This window comes from Thalassophryne amazonica, chromosome 8 (assembly GCF_902500255.1).
Source record: "Thalassophryne amazonica chromosome 8, fThaAma1.1, whole genome shotgun sequence".
Taxonomy (NCBI): domain Eukaryota; kingdom Metazoa; phylum Chordata; class Actinopteri; order Batrachoidiformes; family Batrachoididae; genus Thalassophryne; species Thalassophryne amazonica.
Window position 1 is genome coordinate 61,876,107 of NC_047110.1, and position 22,387 is coordinate 61,898,493.

Consider the following 22,387-nt stretch of genomic DNA (forward strand, 5'->3'; position numbering starts at 1 on the left):
GCACCGATCCGACCAGGTGAAGGGGACTTTTGTGGAGGTCAGGGCTGTCAGGGGGGCTAACTACCTGACTGTAGCCCTTGATGAACCTCCGGTAGAAATTTGCAAAACCGAGGAACTGTTGTAGTTTCCTACGGTTCGTTGGTTGGGGCCAATCTCTCACCGCCGCAACCTTGGCCGGATCAGGGGCGACGGAGTTGGAGGAGATTATGAACCCCAGGAAAGACAAAGAAGTGCGTTGGAACTCACACTTCTCGCCCTTCACAAACAGCCGGTTCTCCAACAACCGCTGTAGGTCCTGAGGTACATGCTTGACATGGGTCTCAGGATCCGGAGAAAAGATGAGTATATCGTCTAGATATACGAAGACAAACCGATGCAGGAAGTCCCGCAAGACGTCATTAACCAACGCTTGGAACGTCGCGGGCGCATTGGTGAGGCCGAACGGCATGACCAGGTACTCAAAGTGACCTAACGGGGTGTTAAATGCCGTCTTCCACTCGTCTCCCTCCCGGATCCGAACCAGGTGATAAGCATTCCTAAGATCCAATTTCGTGAAAATTTGGGCTCCATGCAGGGGCGTGAACACTGAATCCAACAGAGGTAACGGGTATCAGTTGCGAACCGTGATCTCGTTCAGCCCTCTGTAATCAATGCATGGACGGAGTCCGCCGTCCTTCTTACCCACAAAAAAGAAAGCAGCACCCATTGGGGAGGTGGAGTTCCGGATCAACCCGGCAGCTAACGAGTCCCGGACATAGGTCTCCATTGATTCGCGTTCCGGACGTGAGAGGTTGTACAGCCTGCTGGACGGGTACTCAGCGCCCGGTATCAAATCAATGGCACAATCATACGGACGGTGCGGGGGCAGTGTGAGTGCCAGATCCTTGCTGAAGATGTCAGCAAGGTCGTGGTACTCAGCTGGCACCGCCGCCAGATTGGTGGGGACTAAAACCTCCTCCTTAGCTGTCACACCGGGTGGAACCGAGGATCCTAAACACTCCCGGTGGCAGGTTTCGCTCCACTGTACCACAACCCCAGACGGCCAATCAATCCGGGGATTGTGTTTTAACACCCATGGAAAACCCAAAATCACTCGGGAGGTAGAAGGTGTTACATAAAACACAATCTCTTCCCTGTGATTCCCAGACACCACCAATGTCACTGGCTGTGTCTGGTGTGTCATTATTGGAAGAAGGGTGCCATCTAGTGCCCGCACTGACAATGGTGACGGTAAGGCCACTAGAGGGAGCCCAACCTCCCTTGCCCATCTGCTATCCAGCAGATTCCCCTCCGACCCCGTGTCCACCAGTGCTGGGGCGTGAAGGGTTAGATCCCCACTCAGGATCGTGACTGGGATACGTGCAGATCGTCGGGGTCTCCCCACGTGGGTGTTGTGACCCACCCTTAGCCCAGTCTCTAAGGACGAGTGCTGCTGTTTTGACCGTTTGGGGCATTCTCTCTGTGTGTGCTCGGTAGAGCTACAGAGAAAACACTCTCCACGGATCAGCCTCCTTTGTCTCTGGTCTGATCGTTTTTTGGCCCTGCTCGTTTCCATAACAACGTCAGCAGGGGGAGCTGTTGTCACGTGGAGAGCCCTGGCAGTGGAGCGTGGGGAAGTCAGCTTCCTTTCGGACCCGGGAGGAAGAGGGACGGCTTGTGCTTGACCACGCCCCTCGCCTCGCTCCCGTCGGTGTTCCGTTAATCGGTTGTCTAACCGTATATCCAGGTCGATAAGCCCATCTAAATCCCGCGGCTCGTCCTTCGCCACCAGGTGCTCCTTAAGGACCAGAGACAGTCCGTTTACAAAGGCGGCGCAGAGCGCAACAGCATTCCACCCGGCTCACGCTGCCGCGATGCGGAAGTCGACTGCATACTCCGCTGCGCTCCGACGCCCCTGCTGTATCGACAGCAGCACACTTCTCGCCTCTATGAGGGTGGTCGAACACCTGTCGGAACTCCCTCACAAACTCAGTATAAACCGTTAGGAGCCGCGAATTCTGCTCCCAAAGCGCCGTGGCCCAGGCGCGTGCCTCTCCTCGAAGCAAATTTATAACGTAAGCCACCCGGCTGGCGTCTGACGCGTACATGACGGGACGCTGTGAAAAGACGAGTGAGCACTGCATCAAGAAGTCCGCGCACGTCTCCACACAGCCTCCGTACGGCTCCGGAGGGCTTATGTATGCTTCAGGGAAAGGTGGGGGGGTTCGTTGAACGACCAGCGGAATGTCTGTTTCTGGCACATGGTCAGCAGGAGGAGGTGCTGCAGCAGTGCCCTGAGCACGCGCTTCCACCTGGGCGGTGAGAGCCTCCATCCTACGATTGAGAACACTGCTCTGCTCGGTAATTAAGTCCAACCGAGCGGTAAAGGCAGTTAAGATGTGCTGCAGCTCACCCAACATGCCTCCTGCTGGCGCCTGTGCACCTCGCTCTTCCATTGGCTGTTCAAGCGATGGTTGACGCCCCTCAGGATCCATGACGCTGGCCGAGAAATCCTGTTGTGAAAGTGTCGTGACACGGACCCACAACGGGGGCGTTAATGAACGGACAATGGATAAGCCAAAAGTAACAATTTAATGTTGTGAATCACACAACAACGTACAGACAACAACAATATAGTGACTGTCAATCCCACAGATAAGGACACACCACAGGAAAACGGCTGCAAAGAAGTTCAGATTATTACTCAATGTTTTTGAGTCAGCAGAGAAAATTACCTGATTGGTAGTTGATTTCTCGGCGAGGAGGTGGAGTCGCAGTCCGGCCTTTATGGAGATGGTGATGAGTTGGCTGAGTGACAGCTGGTGCTGATGAAGAGTGACAGCTGTCACTCCCAGTGGCTCCAGCGCCCTCTCGTGCTTGAAGCCCGCACTCCAAGCAGGGCGCCATCTGGTGATGGTGGGCCAGCAGTACCTCCTCTTCAGCGGCCCACACAACAAGGCAAGGCCATACAATAATTACGGAAAAACCCCAAAGGTCAAAACGACCCCCTGTGAGCAAGCACTTGGCAACAGTGGGAAGGAAAAACTCTTTTTTAACAGGAAGAAACCTCCAGCAGAACCAGGCTCAGGGAGGGGCAGTCTTCTGCTGGGACTGGTTGGGGCTGAGGGAGAGAACCAGGAAAAAGACATGCTGTGGAGGGGAGCAGAGATCAATCACTAATGATTAAATGCAGAGTGGTGCATACAGAGCAAAAAGAGAAAGAAACACTCAGTGCATCATGGGAACCCCCCAGCAGTCTAAGTCTATAGCAGCATAACTAAGGGATGGTTCAGGGTCACCTGATCCAGCCCTAACTATAAGCTTAGCAAAAAGGAAAGTTTTAAGCCTAATCTTAAAAGTAGAGAGGGTGTCTGTCTCCCTGATCTGAATTGGGAGCTGTTCCACAGGAGAGGAGCCTGAAAGCTGAAGGCTGTGCCTCCCATTCTACTCTTACAAACCCTAGGAACTACAAGTAAGCCTGCAGTCTGAGAGCAAAGCGCTCTATTGGGGTGATATGGTACTATGAGGTCCCTAAGATAAGAAGGGACCTGATTATTCAAAACCTTATAAGTAAGAAGAAGAAATTTAAATTCTATTCTAGAATTAACAGGAAGCCAATGAAGAGAGGCCAATATGGGTGAGATATGCTCTCTCCTTCTAGTCCCTGTTAGTACTCTAGCTGCAGCATTTTGAATTAACTGAAGGCTTTTCAGGGAACTTTTAGGACAACCTGATAATGAATTACAATAGTCCAGCCTAGAGGAAATAAATGCATGAATTAGTTTTTCAGCATCACTCTGAGACAAGACTTTTCTAATTTTAGAGATATTGCGCAAATGCAAAAAAGCAGTCCTACATATTTGTTTAATATGCGCACTGAATGACATATCCTGATCAAAAATGACTCCAAGATTTCTCACAGTATTACTAGAGGTCAGGGTAATGCCATCCAGAGTAAGGATCTGGTTAGACACCATGTTTCTAAGATTTGTGGGGCCATCCATGTCTTTATGTCTGTAAGACAATCCTGCAGTTTAGCTAATTGGTGTGTGTCCTCTGGCTTCATGGATAGATAAAGCTGGGTATCATCTGCGTAACAATGAAAATTTAAGCAATGCCGTCTAATAATACTGCCTAAGGGAAACATGTATAAAGTGAATAAAATTGGTCCTTGCACAGAACACTTGTGGAACTCCATAATTAACCTTAGTCTGTGAAGAAGACTCCCCATTTACATGAACAAATTGTAATCTATTAGATAAATATGATTCAAACCACCGCAGCGCAGTGCCTTTAATACCTATGGCATGCTCTAATCTCTGTAATAAAATTTTATGGTCAACAGTATCAAAAGCAGCACTGAGGTCTAACAGAACAATCACAGAGATGAGTCCACTGTCTGAGGCCATAAGAAGATCATTTGTAACCTTCACTAATGCTGTTTCTGTACTATGATGAATTCTAAATTTACGCTTAGCCTTAGCCAGCAGTTTCAAATTTCCTTCAATGTCGCCTGCTCTGGCCCCCGGAAGACAATTGACTATGGTTGCTGGTGTCGCTAACTTCACATTTCTCAAAACAGAGTCGCCTATAACCAGAGTTTGATCCTCAGTGGGTGTGTCGCCGAGTGAGGAAAAATGGTTAGAAATGTGAACGGGTTGGCGGTGTACATGGGGCTTCTGTTTAGGACTACGCTTCCTCCTCACAGTCACCCAGTCGGCCTGCTTTCCCGGCTGCTCGGGATCTGCTGGAAGGGAACTAACGGCGGCTAAGCTACCTTGGTCCGCACCGACTACAGGGGCCTGGCTAGCTGTAGCCAGGTAGAATTTTCCACGGTGCGGTTCCGAGTCTCCAATTCGCCCAGCCTGGCCTCCAAAGCTATGAATAATCTACACTTATTACAAGTACCATTACTGCTAAAGGAGGCTGAGTAATAACTAAACATTTCACATCCAGAGCAGAAAAGTGCGGGAGAGACAGGAGAAGCCACCATGCTAAACCAGCTAAGAGCTAGTAGCTGCGCTAAGCTAGGGGATTCCTAAAAACACACAAAGTGAATAATGTGTAAATAATTTAGAAGTGATTCAGCAGAGGGAGTGCTTTAGTTAAGGCACGTGAAGATTACACTGTGAAACAAATCGTTATCTAGTTAACTAGATCAATCTAACTGCGCAGATTAAACAGCTAACAGATACAGAAAAACACCGCTGTGCTCCGGAACAGGAAGTGATACAATACCGCAGTGAGAACCAACCACCAGTAGAGGCATGCCCAAAACAAAATGAATTAACTTTTTAAAAGATTAAAAAAACAGTAAAAGAATAAAAACATAAATATGTAAAAAGAATAAAAGAAGACACGCAATAACATAAAATACTAGCGATAAAACAGGGAAAAAAGATGTCTTCAATTTAGATTAAAAAATCTCTACTAGTGCAGCGGTTAACTGAAAAAAATGCTTCAAATGGTGATGCAAGCACCAAATTTGGCACACATACTCCTTTGACATTACTCTTTTAAAAATGCCGGGTACCCACGTGAACTTTCAATAGGCAGCCAAGAAGGGGTCAATTGAGGTATTACACAGGGGTCAAAATTTAAAAATGCTCCAATCATATTGAAAGGTGTTCCATATTATTTGTCTGATCATAAAGATTCCAAAAAGGTATAGTTTGGACTATCTGTGAATGAATGTTCTGGAGTTACGGGGTAAAAACAGCAAGAACACTGAGAAAGGTCAATTTCAGTTTGTACAGGGGTCAAAAGTTAAAGTTGCTCCAATTTTGGTAAAAAGTGGTGCAAATTACTGTTGAGCTAATAGGATTAATAAATGGAATAAGTTTTGACTGTGTTGCATGCTTGGTTTGCAAAGTAAAGGTTAAACAATATCAGCATCCATTGGATTCTATGACATGTGACATATGCTACCCTGTAACATGATAACTAAGCATGATACATGATGCAAACTATTCCTTTTTAAAATCGTATTCATCCAACTAATAATTTGCATCACTTTTTACCAAAATTGGAGCAACTTTAACTTTTGACCCCTGTACAAATTGAAATTGACCTTTGTCACTGTTCTTGCTGTTTTTACCCGATAACTCCGGAACATTCATTCACAGATAGTCCAAACTATACCTTTTTGGAATCTTTATGATCAGACAAATAATATGGAATACCTTTCAATATGATTGGAGCATTTTAAAATTTTGACCCCTGTGTAATACTTCAATTGACCCCTTCTTGGCCGCCTATTGAAAGTTCACGTGGGTACCCGGCATTTTTAAAAGAGTAATGTCTAAGGAGTATGTGTGCCAAATTTGGTGCTTGCATCACCATTTGAAGGATCCTTCAGTAAATATTCACTTATCTGCTGCACTATACAGAAGTGTTGTATGTGTATGGGCAGATCGTTCAACAGAGCCGGGGCACGATAAGAAAAGGTTCTGTGACCCGCCGACTTTTTGTTCACTCTTGGAACACACAACAGTCCTGCACCTTGCGAATGCAAGGCCCGAGCTGGTAGGGCTCAACCAGGTCAGCCAGGTAGGGAGGTGCCAGTCCATGAACAATTTTACTGGCTAGTAGCAACACCTTAAAGTCTGATTTCAAAGAGACAGGAAGCCAATGAAGGGATGCCAAAATGGGTGTAATGTGGTTGAACTTTCTGCTTCATGTCAAAAGTCTGGCTGCAGCATTTTGAACCAGTTGAAGAGCCCTAGTCCTGGACTGCAGTAAACCAGAAAAGAAAGCATTGCAATAATCCAGTCTGGAAGAGATAAATGCATGTATCAGAGTCTCAGCATCAGCCATATATTTCACAGATGGAAGAAAGCAGTCCTCGTAATGTCGCTAATGTGGAGGTCAAAGGACAACGTACGATCAAGTATTACCCCAAGGTTCCTCACTTTGTCTGTATGATGTATAACACACGAAAACTAAGCTAAGCGCTAGCTGGTCAAATTGATGCCGATCCCCTCTAATGGAACACTGTCAGAAACTGAAATGTTACTGTGGGAATTGCCAAAAGCAGAATGACCTGAGACTGGAGAGCTTATCTTGGTCCAAGAGTCCTCAGCCATCAAGTTTCAGATTGCCAACTGAACATTTTTCATGAAAATATCCTTTGGCCCCACTGAACTGATCTTGTTTGTTTGAGTTACAGTTAAGAAACATTGATCCACTGAAGAGATAAACTTAACCTAACGATTATATGCCACATGTGAACCATGGGAACCCCCAGTAGACTGCTGGGGGGTTCCCATGATGCACTGTTTCTTTCTCTTTTTGCTCTGTAGCACCACTCTGCATTTATCATTAGTGATCGATCTCTGCTCCCCTCCACAGCATGTCTTTTTCCTGGTTCTCTCCCTCAGCCCCAACCAGTCCCAGCAGAAGACTGCCCCTCCCTGAGCCTGGTTCTGCTGGAGGTTTCTTCCTGTTAAAAGGGAGTTTTTCCTTCCCACTGTAGCCAAGTGCTTGCTCACAGGGGGTCGTTTTGACCGTTGGGGTTTACATAATTATTGTATGGCCTTGCCTTACAATATAAAGCGCCTTGGGGCAACTGTTTGTTGTGATTTGGCGCTATATAAATAAATTGATTGATTGATTGACATGTCATTTGACTGATGGTGTTGTAATGCGGAAGGGAAATGATTGTGTTTGTTGGGAAAAACTTAACACCAAAGTTAAGACAAAACAATCATTTCAGAAATCTGATGGGGATAATTTTTCTTCAATTTGCAGGGTTGTTTCTACTGTTGGTACAGCCAGATCCTAGAGTTGGGACGACTAATGAAAATCATTCGTCGACAAGTCGGGTACCATGAGTCATGGACTAGTCGATCACTAAATCTGACGTTGAATGAATTAAGCCAATTTCAAATCTTCATGGTGAAACTCAAATGTGACATTTATTTTAACAAACATAAGCACAAAATCGTAAATACAAAAAACAGCATTAGCATGAAGACAAAATCTGCATTCATTTACTTGGCGTACAGTGAGTCAAATAAGTATTTGATCCTTAAAAAAATAAAATAAAGAAACCTCCCCATTTCTTGATGGGTGTTGTTGCAGTCTTTGGACAGTGCTGGCTTTTGTCCACGTGTGCACATCATACATTTCTGCCTTTGTGCACTGGAATCACATGGGCTGTGTCTGCTGACACACAGCTTAGTGCACAATGAGAACACGCCACATTTGTTCCAGTGCAGACTTTAAAGCCTCAACAGTCATGAGTAAAAAAAAACAAAACAAAAGAAACTATGGTTATATTCCTATATATCGACATTTGAATGAGTTCATTGCAGTTAAAAATAAAGATTTTAAAAAGAAAGTAATTAAAAAATTCAAATAAAAAAAAACATTATTTGCCTTATCCCCAGCACTGAGACAGATCAGAAAGGATTTGGGGGTTCTACGAGTACGTGGAACCTAATGTCACCAGGGTTGACGATGAAAGCAACTAATTGCTCGGCTTTGCTACTGAATGGCAACTTAGCTGGAGCTTGATGCAGTGTGACGCCAAAGAAATCTGTGCAGATTTGATCCTGTCTGAAACCAAACTTATGCTCCAGTCCATGTGGACTGGAATCTGTTTTTCCATATTTTCTCTGGAGGACAAATATTTCTGGAAGAAGCACCCGTGTGTTTTTTAGTCAGTTCTCTTCGTAAATGCACTCATTGTCCTTCTGGGTTTGAAAATCCAGTTAGCCATCACATGAGTTCAGCATGTCACTGATTATCCCCCCAGTGGTTAAAGAGAGTCATAAGACGCGTCACATAGCCTCTGCTTTTCTTTCTCCAAAAGAAATTTTTTTTTTTTTTTTTCCCACGTAATCAGAATAGTTCAAAAAGCTCAGGTTTAAAGGTCAACATGTATGGCAGCTGGAATATGCATACACACACACACACACACACACACACACACCACACACACACACACACACACCACACACACACACACACACACACACACACACACACAGACACACACACACACACACAACCCAGTCTCATGGCAAGTCGTGATCCAGCAGCACGATATATACATTAATCTATTGGTTCTTGATATTGTGAAGAAAAGCATCTCATTTTCGTCGCGGCAGCACAAATTCATTCTAATACATTTCGTGATGGCTGCACGAAATTAATAGTGAAGCAGGGGGACGGGGTGGTTATGGTTAGGGTTGGAGGTAGGAGTCGGGTTCGTAATGGTGAGTTAAAAGAAAAACCTTGTCACTAAAATTTGAATCATTTGGTTACGGAAGCACAAAAAAAACCCCCCCAAAAAAAAACGTGAAACTGGGCTGATATATAATGTGGCTGTGACGCTACACGTTCTCTGATTGGCCGATTACCGGTCAGATATTTTCTTATGTTACCATGACAATCAGTCTGCAACATGTATTTTCATTACAAACCAGGAAGCTAAAAACACGATTAGAAAAATGAAGTTCCATAAATATCTAAGCAGCTGAAAAAACACACATTGAAAGCTTACCAGCTATCGACTGGTGTAGCAGACCAAACGGTCCACCCCTAAAAATTGGTCCCCCCGCCTCAACTGCGCATGCCAAATTTCAGAGCTCAGCCGCTTGTCTAAGACATAGTCTCTTCACCCAAAGCGATCAAATGGATTAATGGGATTATTAACCATCAGATGACAAGGAAAAACCTCTTAAATCATTCTAAAGTCAGTTTTAAGCAGAAACAAGGCTGTTTTAAGCAGAAACGAGGCGATACTCTGTGACGCTTTGAAATGACTGACGCAGAGTGAATGCATTAGCTAGCAGGTCTTGTAGCTGCTGCGTTCTGATTGGTCCCCCATCTTTTATTATGAAATAATGCTGAACATATGTGTAAATGATTGTTGTACAAAAGCTTCAGATATCTGTCACTGAGACAGATGATGACTGGAGTGCAGTTTTAAGTAGAAATGAGGTGATAATTGGTAAACCGCAGCCAGTGAGGCATGCACAGTGAAGGCAGAGGGGAATGATTTTTATGGGAGACCGTTCGGTCTGTGACACCTGATCATCTGTTACAACCCTTAAGGGCTAACATTAGCATGAACTCACTAGCATCACAACGCAAGGCTAACCAGTGTCACATAATGTGATACTAGCAAGTTTGGTATGAGGTGTGTACTTCCACTGTGAGCAACAGGATTATAATATGCTTAAAAACATACTTAAAGTTGCTATTTTGATGAGAAGAATCTTATTGCATACACAGCATTAGGTAATTTTATGTTAATTGAAAAAAAAAAAAGACAATCTGTTTGGTTTTTGAATTTTTCACCAGAGAGACTAACTATAATATGACGGACACACAGATCTTGGCCTTAGACAGGTCCATAAATGTTTAGACAGTGACATCGTTTTTGCAATTTTGCCTTTGTGCACCATTATAATAGAGCTGACATGAAACAATATCTGCTTGTAGTGTAGACGTACAGATTTAATTCAGGGGTTTAACAAAAAATATTGCATGAACCATTTAGGGATTACAGCTATTTGTATATCTAATGCTTCAATTTTCAGAGCCCATAAGTCTTTGGACAAACTACATAGGATTATTTAAACACGAATCATCACTTTTACAGCCAATTTTCTTTAGACAGGGTCGATGGAAACACGAACATTTCTGAGTCACTGAATATGTCTTGGACATATACAACCCCTGGCAAAAATTATGGAATCACCGGCCTCGGAGGATGTTCATTCAGTTGTTTAATTTTGTAGAAAAAAAGCAGATCACAGACATGACACAAAACTAAAGTCATTTCAAATGGCAACTTTCTGGCTTTAAGAAACACTATAAGAAATCAAGAAAAAAAGATTGTGGCAGTCAGTAATGGTTACTTTTTTAGACCAAGCAGAGGAAAAAAATATGGAATCACTCAATTCTGAGGAAAAAATTATGGAATCACCCTGTAAATTTTCATCCCCAAAACTAACACCTGCATCAAATCAGATCTGCTCGTTAGTCTGCATCTAAAAAGGAGTGAACACACCTTGGAGAGCTGTTGCACCAAGTGGACTGACATGAATCATGGCTCCAACACGAGAGATGTCAATTGAAACAAAGGAGAGGATTATCAAACTCTTAAAAGAGAGTAAATCATCATGCAATACTGCAAAAGATGTTGGTTGTTCACAGTCAGCTGTGTCTAAACTCTGGACCAAATACAAACAACATGAGAAGGTTGTTAAAGGCAAACATATTGGTAGACCAAGGAAGACATCAAAGCGTCAAGACAGAAAACTTAAAGCAACATGTCTCAAAAATCGAAAAATGCACAACAAAACAAATGAGGAACGAATGGGAGGAAACTGGAGTCAACGTCTGTGACCGAACTGTAAGAAACCGCCTAAAGGAAATGGGATTTACATACAGAAAAGCTAAACGAAAGCCATCATTAACACCTAAACAGAAAAAAACAAGGTTACAATGGGCTAAGGAAAAGCAATCGTGGACTGTGGATGACTGGATGAAAGTCATATTCAGTGATGAATCTCGAATCTGCATTAGTCAAGGTGATGATGCTGGAACTTTTGTTTGGTGCCATTCCAATGAGATTTATAAAGATGACTGCCTGAAGAGAACATGTAAATTTCCACAGTCATTGATGATATGGGGCTGCATGTCAGGTAAAGGCACTGGGGAGATGGCTGTCATTACATCATCAATAAATGCACAAGTTTACGTTGATATTTTGGACAATTGAAAGGATATTTGGGGATGATGAAATCATTTTTCAAGATGATAAGGCATCTTGCCATAGAGCAAAAACTGCGAAAACATTCCTTGCAAGAAGACATGTAGGGTCAATGTCATGGCATAGGGTCAATGTCAACGAGCAGATCTGATTTGATGCAGGTGTTAGTTTTGAGGATGAAAATTTACAGGGTGATTCCATAATTTTTTCCTCAGAATTGAGTGATTCCATATTTTTTTCCTCTGCTTGGTCTAAAAAAGTAACCGTTACTGACTGCCATAATATTTTTTTCTTGATTTCTTATAGTGTTTCTTAAAGCCAGAAAGTTGCCATTTGAAATGACTTTAGTTTTGTGTCATGTCTGTGATCTGCTTTTTTTCTACAAAATTAAACAACTGAATGAACATCCTCCGAGGCCGGTGATTTCATAATTTTTGCCAGGGGTTGTATGTCATTAAATATAAACCATATGCACTGGAATAAAAGGAAACATGATTTAAAGATGCCCATTGCTTGTGCCTTATCAGAATGTGTCCAAATAACATAATGTTATGCATCTAAAATACACAAGAAAATCAGAATGTGTGCAAATAACATCATTTTCTTCTGTAATTGATTTACACATATTCTAATCACCTGAATAACATTTCATTCGATCACCATTTTCTTCTCTAAGTATTCCACTGTTTTGCATGTTGATCAGTTCTTTTTTTTTAAGTGACAAAATTCTTGTTTATTGATTCATAAACCTGCAAAGTAAACGTACAGAGTAATCAGAATTATATTAATTTGAAATGGTTTGAAAAAATAAGCAAAGTGCTTAATCACATTTGATGTATTTAGTTTTCAGTTTGAAATTGTCTCTTACTGGTATAACTATGAAGAAAAAAAACAACAAAACCCACATTTATTGTAGTTTTACTTGCCTCATTGTTTGGCTTTAAAGAGGGATGTGCACCGCTGAGTGCTTCTATTAGGGGTGTAACAATGTATGGTGAATTGTGATAATCATATAGTGAAGTCTGTACTGAATCATTTAAAATGAAAAAAAAAAAAAGAAATAATGACCACCTGCAGAAGAATCATGAATGATTTATAAACAATACAAATAGGAAACAGGTAACATCAAAGATTACAACTTATACTTCAGAATTATTTCTTTCTTTAATGTCCAAACATTCACCAGATGACTTTCTACATAATTACCAGGAACAGCAATATAATTATGTCTCTTGACATGCACTGAATTGTGGAGCTTGTTACAATCCTAGCTCCTATATTTCCAATTTCTGTAATCCTATTTGGAATCAAGCTCCAAAATAACTGCTTATGTCAGACAAGTCCAACACCATAAAGTTCTGCAACATTTTAAAAACATATTCATTGATCTTTTATAAGATTTTCAGAGAGAGAGACCTGCACGCTGCTCAGCCTTAAAGTACATCCTGCTCAGACCAGTTCCAGGCTTGATCCCTGAGCTGGCGAGCTCTCACCTGACCTCAGCCTGATGCTTTCATCGCGCAATCATATGATGTGGCCTATTTAGTTGTGGGGAAAAAAAGTTGATTTTTAAAGCCAACTTTTTTTTTTAATCTTTTTATTTTTGAAATTTAGATTTCAGATTCCAGTATGAAACTCATTGACGACATCACTTCATGCACCTTTTCAATCTGTTTCTTTCCTACTCAGTTAAACTACATTTGTCAGTAAAACAGTACAACAGATGGACAACAATATTTTACTGAGTTGTTCGTTGAATAACATGATAAAGTATTGAATTGACAATGATGAGCAGGATGTGAGCTGTTAGCGTTCTGCAAATATCTCATCACATTGGACCAGAGTCATGAGACACCTCATGTTTCTGCTAAAAAATAAACAGAGCTGCTTTCTGTAGTGAACGATGGAGGAGTGGAGTTAAAGCTGGCAACAAGCATGACTTTTACCCTCATTTTTTTGCCTCTGCTAAGCACATCGTGTCTTAGCCTCAGGTCCTCTCTGGGTCTCTCAGTCTGTTACTAGATTCAAAAACTGAACCCATTTTTTTTAATGGAATTAAAATATAGTATGTTATTGAAGTAACGGCTCATTAATCATCTCTTTCTTGGAAAACTGATGTAGAAATTATGATTAATAAATACTGTAAATAACAAATAATGTAGTGAAGAGCAGATTGTTACAAGGTCTTTCCAAATGAAATCAACCAATTTCTGAGAAACTGAGATGATGAAGATTTCCCTTTATCTCTGGATGACTGTGTGATTCAGCATAGTGATACTGTTAAAAAGCTCTGTGTGACCTCTGAACAGTGTCTTTCCTTTGATGCACATATCAAAGAGGTAACAAGGATTGCTGTATTTATTTGTGAAATATTGCAGATGTTACACCGATTTTGTCAACACTGATACAGAGGTTTTGATTCATGGTTTTGAATCATCCAGGACTCATGGTTGCAGTTCTCTGTTTTCTAGCCTCATATTTAAACTTGTGAGAAGTCTTCAGATGGTCCACAAGGTGGCTGCTGGAATGCTGACTCTGTTGTTAACTTCTAGAATTCTGAATGGTTGTGGACCCTCTTATCTGTCTGAGCTGGTGCCACCATATGTGCCACCACAGGTACCCTCCCATATCAGGAGGCCATTCTGTTGTGTGTCCAGAGTGTTTGCATATTGTGCACCAGTTTTTGTGGAATAGACTACCAGCTGATGTTAGATAGTGGTGTCCTGTGAATATTTTCAAGTCCAGACTGAAAACATACAAACTTTCTACTGTTTACAACCAGTAAGAGTGTACTGTTCAGATTTCTTAATTGTTTAAATGTTAATTGTTTTTAGTCTATTATTGTGATTATTTTATGTATACATTGTTGCATTGTGGTTTTTATTATTAGCATTATTTCTGTTAAGCACGGTGAGTTCTGAGAAAGAGCAGTATTAAGTTGTTGTTGTTGTTATTAGCACATTTCCCAGGTCTCTTGAGCAAATTAAAATTTTTAGATTAGTGTCTCTTCTTCTTCTTTAAACAACACTGCAATGGGTTTTGAAACAGCACATTATAAATTAACATACATTTTTAAATCTTCTGACAAACATGCACCCCCCATCCGGCCCCAAGGATGATCTTCCTTTATTTTACTACTTTTGCCTGTAGAAAGATGGAACTTGAGTCTATTGCTAACTTCTGAGAGAACCCAAAATGTGTAAAACCAAACATGACTTTAACCACAGTGTGGCTCTAAAAATAGCCAAATATGATGATGATGATAATAATAATAATAATAATAATAATAATAATAATAATAATAATAATAATAATAATAATAATAATAATGAAATCAATTATAACAGTCACTGGTACTCAACACTGCAAGAGGTGAAATCATTTTCCCTTTTTTTCATTTGTGTGTTTATGATTTTTGCTAAAAAAAATACCATTGTTTTACAGTGTTGACTGGAGTTCACATTTGTGATATTTTTAAAATCATATTCTCATATATCACAGTACGATCTGACAAAAAAACAACAACAAAAAAAACAAAACAAACAACAACAACAACAACACAAAATACTGGTGGCACTGAGTGTACTCTTGGCAACCTGTTTATGGGTCACCACAGAGTGAAATTTATTTCCATGTCACCCTGTCCTCTATATCTTCCAAGTTTGTGCAACATGTTTTTTTAAGACTTTGAGTTTACACTACTTGATGTATTTAATTAATTTGAACATTTGGGTTTACAGTGTATTTGCAGGTTTCTTTCTGATGTTCCATTAATATTTGCTGATCTGAATTCTTTAAAAAGAGAAATATTGTGTATAAATATAATAAAATCCTAACATTTTCAATAAAAAGTATATCTTCAAAACATCTAAACATTTAGTGATCTTGAAAAACAAATTGTTCTTCAAACCTGCTGAAATATAACAACAACAACAACAACAATAATAATAATAATAATAATGATAACAACAACACTTCCAAATGCAAGCTGAACATCAACACCACTTTTTGGTCAGTTCATGTTGTGATGCATAAGAATGCAATATAATTTACTGTCAACATGGTTGATTATTGCTCTGCAAATGACAAATATATCTGATGATAGATTTTTTATGCTCATTATGAATTTGGACTTTGTGCTTTGCAATTTCTCTGACCTTGATAACTGGAGATATTGCAGTTTGTCTGCATATGACATTTGACACAACACTCAGTTCCAGTAAACAGAATATTTCCAAAACTACGATTCCCATAAAGTAAAACTGTTTGTTAATAGATTAACCTAAATTAAGGAATAAACCCAAAATATGAGGGGAAAATGACAACCAGTCTCAAATCTTCCATTGATTCCAAATAGAATTTTTTTTTTTCATCCATGAAACTGTCAGCAATTTCAGGAAGACCACTGTTCACTTTCTGTGTCAGAATGAGGCTCTAAACCTGATATTTGAGATATCCAGCAACCTTACAAATTACTTTATCGTAAATGGTTTAGGGTTAGGATGAGGATAAAGTTTAAGATTAGGATAATGGTTTGGGTTTAATTTTTTGGAATGCAATAAAGCTTAGAAATTTGAAGAATGCTTCCACTTCCGTACCTATTCTGGGACAGGGTTTAAAAAGAGTGTATCATCCTTGCTTTCAAGCCTGTTTTTCACACGACAGCAGATTTTATAAAGAAATGTCATGGCTGTGTGCTGTCTGTGCCGTGCCATTATGTGGGATTAAACAGCTTCAAACTTCACTTTGCAGGGTGGCCAGAGTGGCCAGAGTGACCATGTGACGTGCCAACACATTCACCCAACATAACAGATTTTGACACAAATCTCTCATCATGGACCGAAAGTCATATATGATGAGTTGGGTACCCCCTTTGCATCTTTTAGTGATGCCCAGGGAAGTGCTAACCCGAACCCTTACTCTGACCTTAACTGTAACCCAAATGAAGAGAAATGCTCCCTGCTGTGTCGAAGCAGACAAATTTGTATGCTCGAGAGAAATGAGGCTACTGTGTATTAACGTGTCACCCTGCACGTCACAAACAAAGGGGTAGGTACTGATCAAGGGTCAAAATGCAATGAGTTGGGAGTGAGAATGTGTATGATGTGCAGCACAAGTCAAATTTGTCACATTATTCCTGAATGGAGAAGCTGAAGTTAAAGGAGAATTCCAGGATTTTTCAACCAAAACTCTATTTTTAAGATTTTTTTGGGGGGGGGGGGGTCATCTTTTCATTCAGGACAAAAATGAAATTAATAGGTGCAATACTTTTTCAGAACACAAACACCACCACGGGCTACCTGATAGGATGGAGCAATTTAAACTCACTCCGAGTAAAGCGTTTCTTTTAAGACTGAATAGGAGAAAATGTCATTTGAAGTGTCTGGCAGCAGAGAAAATCACTATGGAGGTAACCATGTGAGTGTTTGGCTCATTATACAGTTATCTGCAAACCTTAGCTGCTGTTCACTGACGCTTTATAAGTCCACTGCTGATGAAGAGTTCATTCTATAAGACACCGCCTGTTTTTAGATTGTTCATTATATATTGACATTATATAACCAGGCAGTTTGTGAGGATGTTTGCATGTTGAATCAGTACTGCACCGATTAATTGAGTTTCTGTCTCAAGTGCCCCCCCCGACAGACACACACAAGACATATCTAACAATAGAGCCCACGCTGAAAAATTTCAGAATTCTCCTTTAAAAACCTGAAAAATGAGAGCAAATTTTCAAATTATACTGTATGCATGTCTTCAGATCACCATCAAACATTACTCTAATGAATGGAACCACAACAATCCAAGAACAAAGGTGAGGACATAAAAAGAAAAGCAGAAACCAGTGCAGATCTGTTTGATGTTAGCTGTTGACTGAGCACCTCTTACCTTCTGAGAGCCAGATGATGTGCGTTTAAGAGAGGACCGTTTAAAGGTGCCACCAGAGCCCCTGGTGTCCATGTTGACTACTGAGATTATGCTTCACAGAAGCAGATTGGACTGATTTAGAAGAAATGGATCCTTGGATAACAGCCACAGGTCAGAGTTCAAGAAAATCATCAACACTGAAAACCCACTGCAGAGCTCATCACAGCAGGTTCTGGACTGGATTCACATTCAGAAACTTAACACCGTCTCCTATCTGCAGCTCAACTCCCCAAATGACAAGACAGCAGTTGCAGCCAGGGACATAAATCACTCAATGACACACTTGACACATAGACCTTTTTCCTCTGCTGGGTATAATCAGGCTTAATGCAGCCGGCAGAGTTTAATGGAGAGAGATTTAATAAATGGTTATTGAAGGTAAATCTACTTTGACACGCCACAAACCCAGAAAGGCTTAAACAGACCATGTGAGGCTAAAGTTAGCCAGCTAAAAGCTGAAGGTTGTCCCATCAGATGAGTGTGTCAGTGTGTCTAAGAGGACAGCAGTGTCTATTTATGATGCAGTCAGACTGCCAAAATGAACGTTGCTTCACCAATTCTTGCAAAATATAAATGCAGCTCTTTGGTTTTTGCTCCTAATTTTCAGGAGCTGAAGTGAAAATCATCTGTGCACACCAAAGATTTAGTTCCCTTGATCCTCCCCATAAATTGGTTCAAATCTGCATCTGTACAGTGCATCTGGAAAGTATTCACAGCACTTCACTTTTTCCACATTTTGTTGTTACAGCCTTATTCCAACATGGAGTAAATTTATTTTTCCCCTCAAAATTCAACTCACAACACCCCATAATGACAACATAAAAAACTTTTTTTTTTTTTGCAAATTTCTTAAAAATAATAATAAAAAAAGGAGAAATCACAATTACATATGTATTCACACCCTTTGCTCAATACTTTGTTGATGCATCTTTTACAGCAATTACAGCCTCAAGTCTTCTTGAATATGATGCCACAAGCTTGGTACACCTATCTTTGGGCAGTTTTGCCCATTCCTCTTTGCAGCACCCCTCAAGCTGCATCAGGGTGGATGGGGAGCATCGGTGCACAGCCATTTTCAGATCTCTCCAGCGATGTTAAATTGGATTCAGGTCTGGGTTCTGGCTCGGCTACTCAAGGACATTCACAGAGTTCTCCTGAAGCTGCTCCCTTGGTATCTTGGCTGTGTGCTTAGGGTCATTGTCCTGCTGAAAGGTGGACCATTGCACCAGTCTGAGGTGAGAAGAAGAGAGGAAGAGTGCTCTGGAGCAGGTTTTCACCCAGGATGTCTCTATACATTTCTGCATTCATCTTTCCCTCAATCCTGACTTGTCTCCCAGTTCCTGCCATGAAAACCATCTACACAGCATGATGCTGTCACCAAAATGCTTCACTGTAGGGATGGTGCCTGGTTTCCTCCAAACATGACACCTGGCATTCACGCCAAAGAGTTCAATCATCTCATCAGACCAGAGAATTTTGTTTCTCATGGTCTGAGTTTCCTTTGGGTGCCTTTTGCCAAACTCCAGGTGGGGTGCCATGTGCCTTTTACTAAGGGGTGGCTTCTGTCTGGTCACTATACCATACAGGCCTGATTGGTGGATTGCTGCAGAGATGGTTGTCCTCCTGGAAGGTTCTCATCTCTCAACAGAGGAATTCTGGAGCTCCGACAGAGTGACCATTGGGTTCTTGGTCACCTCCCTGACTAAGGCCCTTCTCTCCCACATGGTCAGTTTAGATGGGCGGCCAGCTCTAAGAAGAGTCCGGGTGGGTCTGAACTTCTTCCACTTCTTTTACAGATGATGGAGACCACTGTGTTCATTGGGACCTTCAAAGCAGCAGAAATGTTTCTGTACCCTTCTGTACCAGATTTGTGCTTTGAGACAATCCTGTCTCAGAGGTCTACAGACAATTCCTTTGACTATATGCTTGGTTTGTGCTCTGACATGCACTGTAAACTGTGGGACCTTATATCTAGACAGGTGTGTCTTTCCAGATCATGTTCAATTAACTGAATTTACCCCAGGTGGACTCCAGTTAAGCTGTAGAAACATCTCAGGGGTGATCAGTGGAAACAGGATGCACCTGAGCTCAATTTTGAGCTTCATGGATATTTTATGAATAGTTATGTAAATGTGATGTCTTAGTTTTTTTTTTTTTATTAATTTGCAAAAATCTCCAAAAACTATTTTCACATTGTTATTATGGGGTATTGTGTGTAGAAATTTTAGGGGAAAAAATTAATTTAATCCATTTTGGAATAAGGCTCTAACATAACAAAATGTGGAAAATGTGAAGGGCTGTGAATATTTTCTGGATGCACTGTAAATCCTTTACCAAGACAATCCATCTACCTGGAAAATGTGGCAGATCAAGATGCTGAAAAATAGCATGATTATTGCACAGATGAAACTCTAAAATGTGCAGTTGATCTTGGAAGAAACACAGCTCTTCTTTCTAGGTGACAAAGCCAGATGTGGTTGTCCCGGATTGGTTTGGCTACACATGACCTGTTGTTGTGAATCTGGTGAATGCACTGCTAAATTCTTGGAAATGACATTGGAGGCAGTTTATGGTCGTGAAATGAACATTTAGTTCATGGGCAACGGCTATAATGGACATTCCTGCAGTCAGCGTATCAGTTGGAAACTCCCCCCAAACCTGTAATATCTGTGGCACTGTGTTGTGTGACAGAGTGGCTGTTTATTGTGACCTGTGCAAGTCACATCTGTGCAATAATCACACTGTTTAATCACCAACTTGATCTGACACACCAACCAGGTGAATGGATTAACTTGGAAAATTTATGCTCACTAGCATAAATTTTAACACATTTGTGAACAACATTTGAGAGAAATCAACATTTTATATGCACAGATGAAATGAAATCTTATTTTACTTTAGTACATGGAAAAAATGGGGAAAAAAGGTGTTGAATTAAAAAAAAGTATATATATCAAATCAAATCAAATCAAATTTATTTATATGGTGCCAAATCACAACAAACAGTTGCCCCAAGGCGCCTTATATTGTAAGGCAAGGCCATACAATAATTACGGAAAAACCCCAACGGTCAAAACGACCCCCTGTGAGCAAGCACTTGGCGACAGTGGGAAGGAAAAACTCCCTTTTAACAGGAAGAAACCTCCAGCAGAACCAGGCTTGGGGGGGGGCAGTCTTCTGCTGGGACTGGTTGGAGCTGAGGGAGAGAACCAGGAAAAAGACATGCTGTGGAGGGGAGCAGAGATCAATCACTAATGATTAAATGCAGAGTGGTGCATACAGAGCAAAAAGAGAAAGAAACACTCAGTGCATCATGGGAACCCCCCAGCAGTCTAAGTCTATAGCAGCATAACTAAGGGATGGTTCAGGGTCACCTGATCCAGCCCTAACTATAAGCTTTAGCAAAAAGGAAAGTTTTAAGCCTAATCTTAAAAGTAGAGAGGGTGTCTGTCTCCCTGATCTGAATTGGGAGCTGGTTCCACAGGAGAGGAGCCTGAAAGCTGAAGGCTCTGCCTCCCATTCTACTCTTAAAAACCCTAGGAACTACAAGTAAGCCTGCAGTCTGAGAGCGAAGCGCTCTATTGGGGTGATATGGTACTATGAGGTCCCTAAGATAAGATGGGACCTGATTATTCAAAATCTTATAAGTAAGAAGAAGAATTTTAAATTCTATTCTAGAATTAACAGGAAGCCAATGAAGAGAGGCCAATATGGGTGAGATATGCTCTCTCCTTCTAGTCCCTGTTAGCACTCTAGCTGCAGCATTTTGAATTAACTGAAAGCTTTTCAGGGAACTTTTAGGACAACCTGATAATAATGAATTACAATAGTCCAGCCTAGAGGAAATAAATGCATGAATTAGTTTTTCAGCATCACTCTGAGACAAGACCTTTCTAATTTTAGAGATATTGCGCAAATGCAAAAAAAGCAGTCCTACATATTTGTTTAATATGCGCATTGAATGACATATCCTGATCAAAAATGACTCCAAGATTTCTCACAGTATTACTAGAGGTCAGGGTAATGCCACCCAGAGTAAGGATCTGGTTAGACACCATGTATCTAAGATTTGTGGGGCCAAGTACAATAACTTCAGTTTTATCTGAGTTTAAAAGCAGGAAATTAGAGGTCATCCATGTCTTTATGTCTGTAAGACAATCCTGCAGTTTAGCTAATTGGTGTGTGTCCTCTGGCTTCATGGATAGATAAAGCTGGGTATCATCTGCGTAACAATGAAAATTTAAGCAATGCCATCTAATAATACTGCCTAAGGGAAGCATGTATAAAGTGAATAAAATTGGTCCTAGCACAGAACCTTGTGGAACTCCATAATTAACCTTAGTCTGTGAAGAAGATTCCCCATTTACATGAACAAATTGTAATCTATTAGATAAATATGATTCAAACCACTGCAGTGCAGTGCCTTTAATACCTATGGCATGCTCTAATCTCTGTAATAAAATTTTATGGTCAACAGTATCAAAAGCAGCACTGAGGTCTAACAGAACAAGCACAGAGATGAGTCCACTGTCCGAGGCCATAAGAAGATCATTTGTAACCTTCACTAATGCTGTTTCTGTACTATGATGAATTCTAAAACCTCACTGAAACTCTTAAAATAGACCATTCCTCTGCAGATGATCAGTTAGCTGTTTTACAACTACCCTTTCAAGAATTTTTGAGAGAAAAAGAGAAAAAAAAAAAAAAAAAAAAAAAAATATATATATATATATATATATATATATATATATA

General features: G+C 40.9%; 1 protein-coding gene across 1 annotated transcript in view; it reads right to left on the minus strand.

Annotated features, from left to right (window-relative positions):
* Positions 1-18,081, minus strand: part of trpm1b (transient receptor potential cation channel, subfamily M, member 1b) — a 38,012-nt gene extending 19,931 nt beyond the window's left edge. The window contains exon 1 of the mRNA XM_034176463.1: positions 17,597-18,081. Coding sequence (XP_034032354.1) covers positions 17,597-17,668 — 72 coding nt within the window. The 5' untranslated portion in view covers positions 17,669-18,081. The remainder of the gene's footprint in view (positions 1-17,596) is intronic.
* Between the last annotated feature and the right edge of the window lie 4,306 nt (positions 18,082-22,387).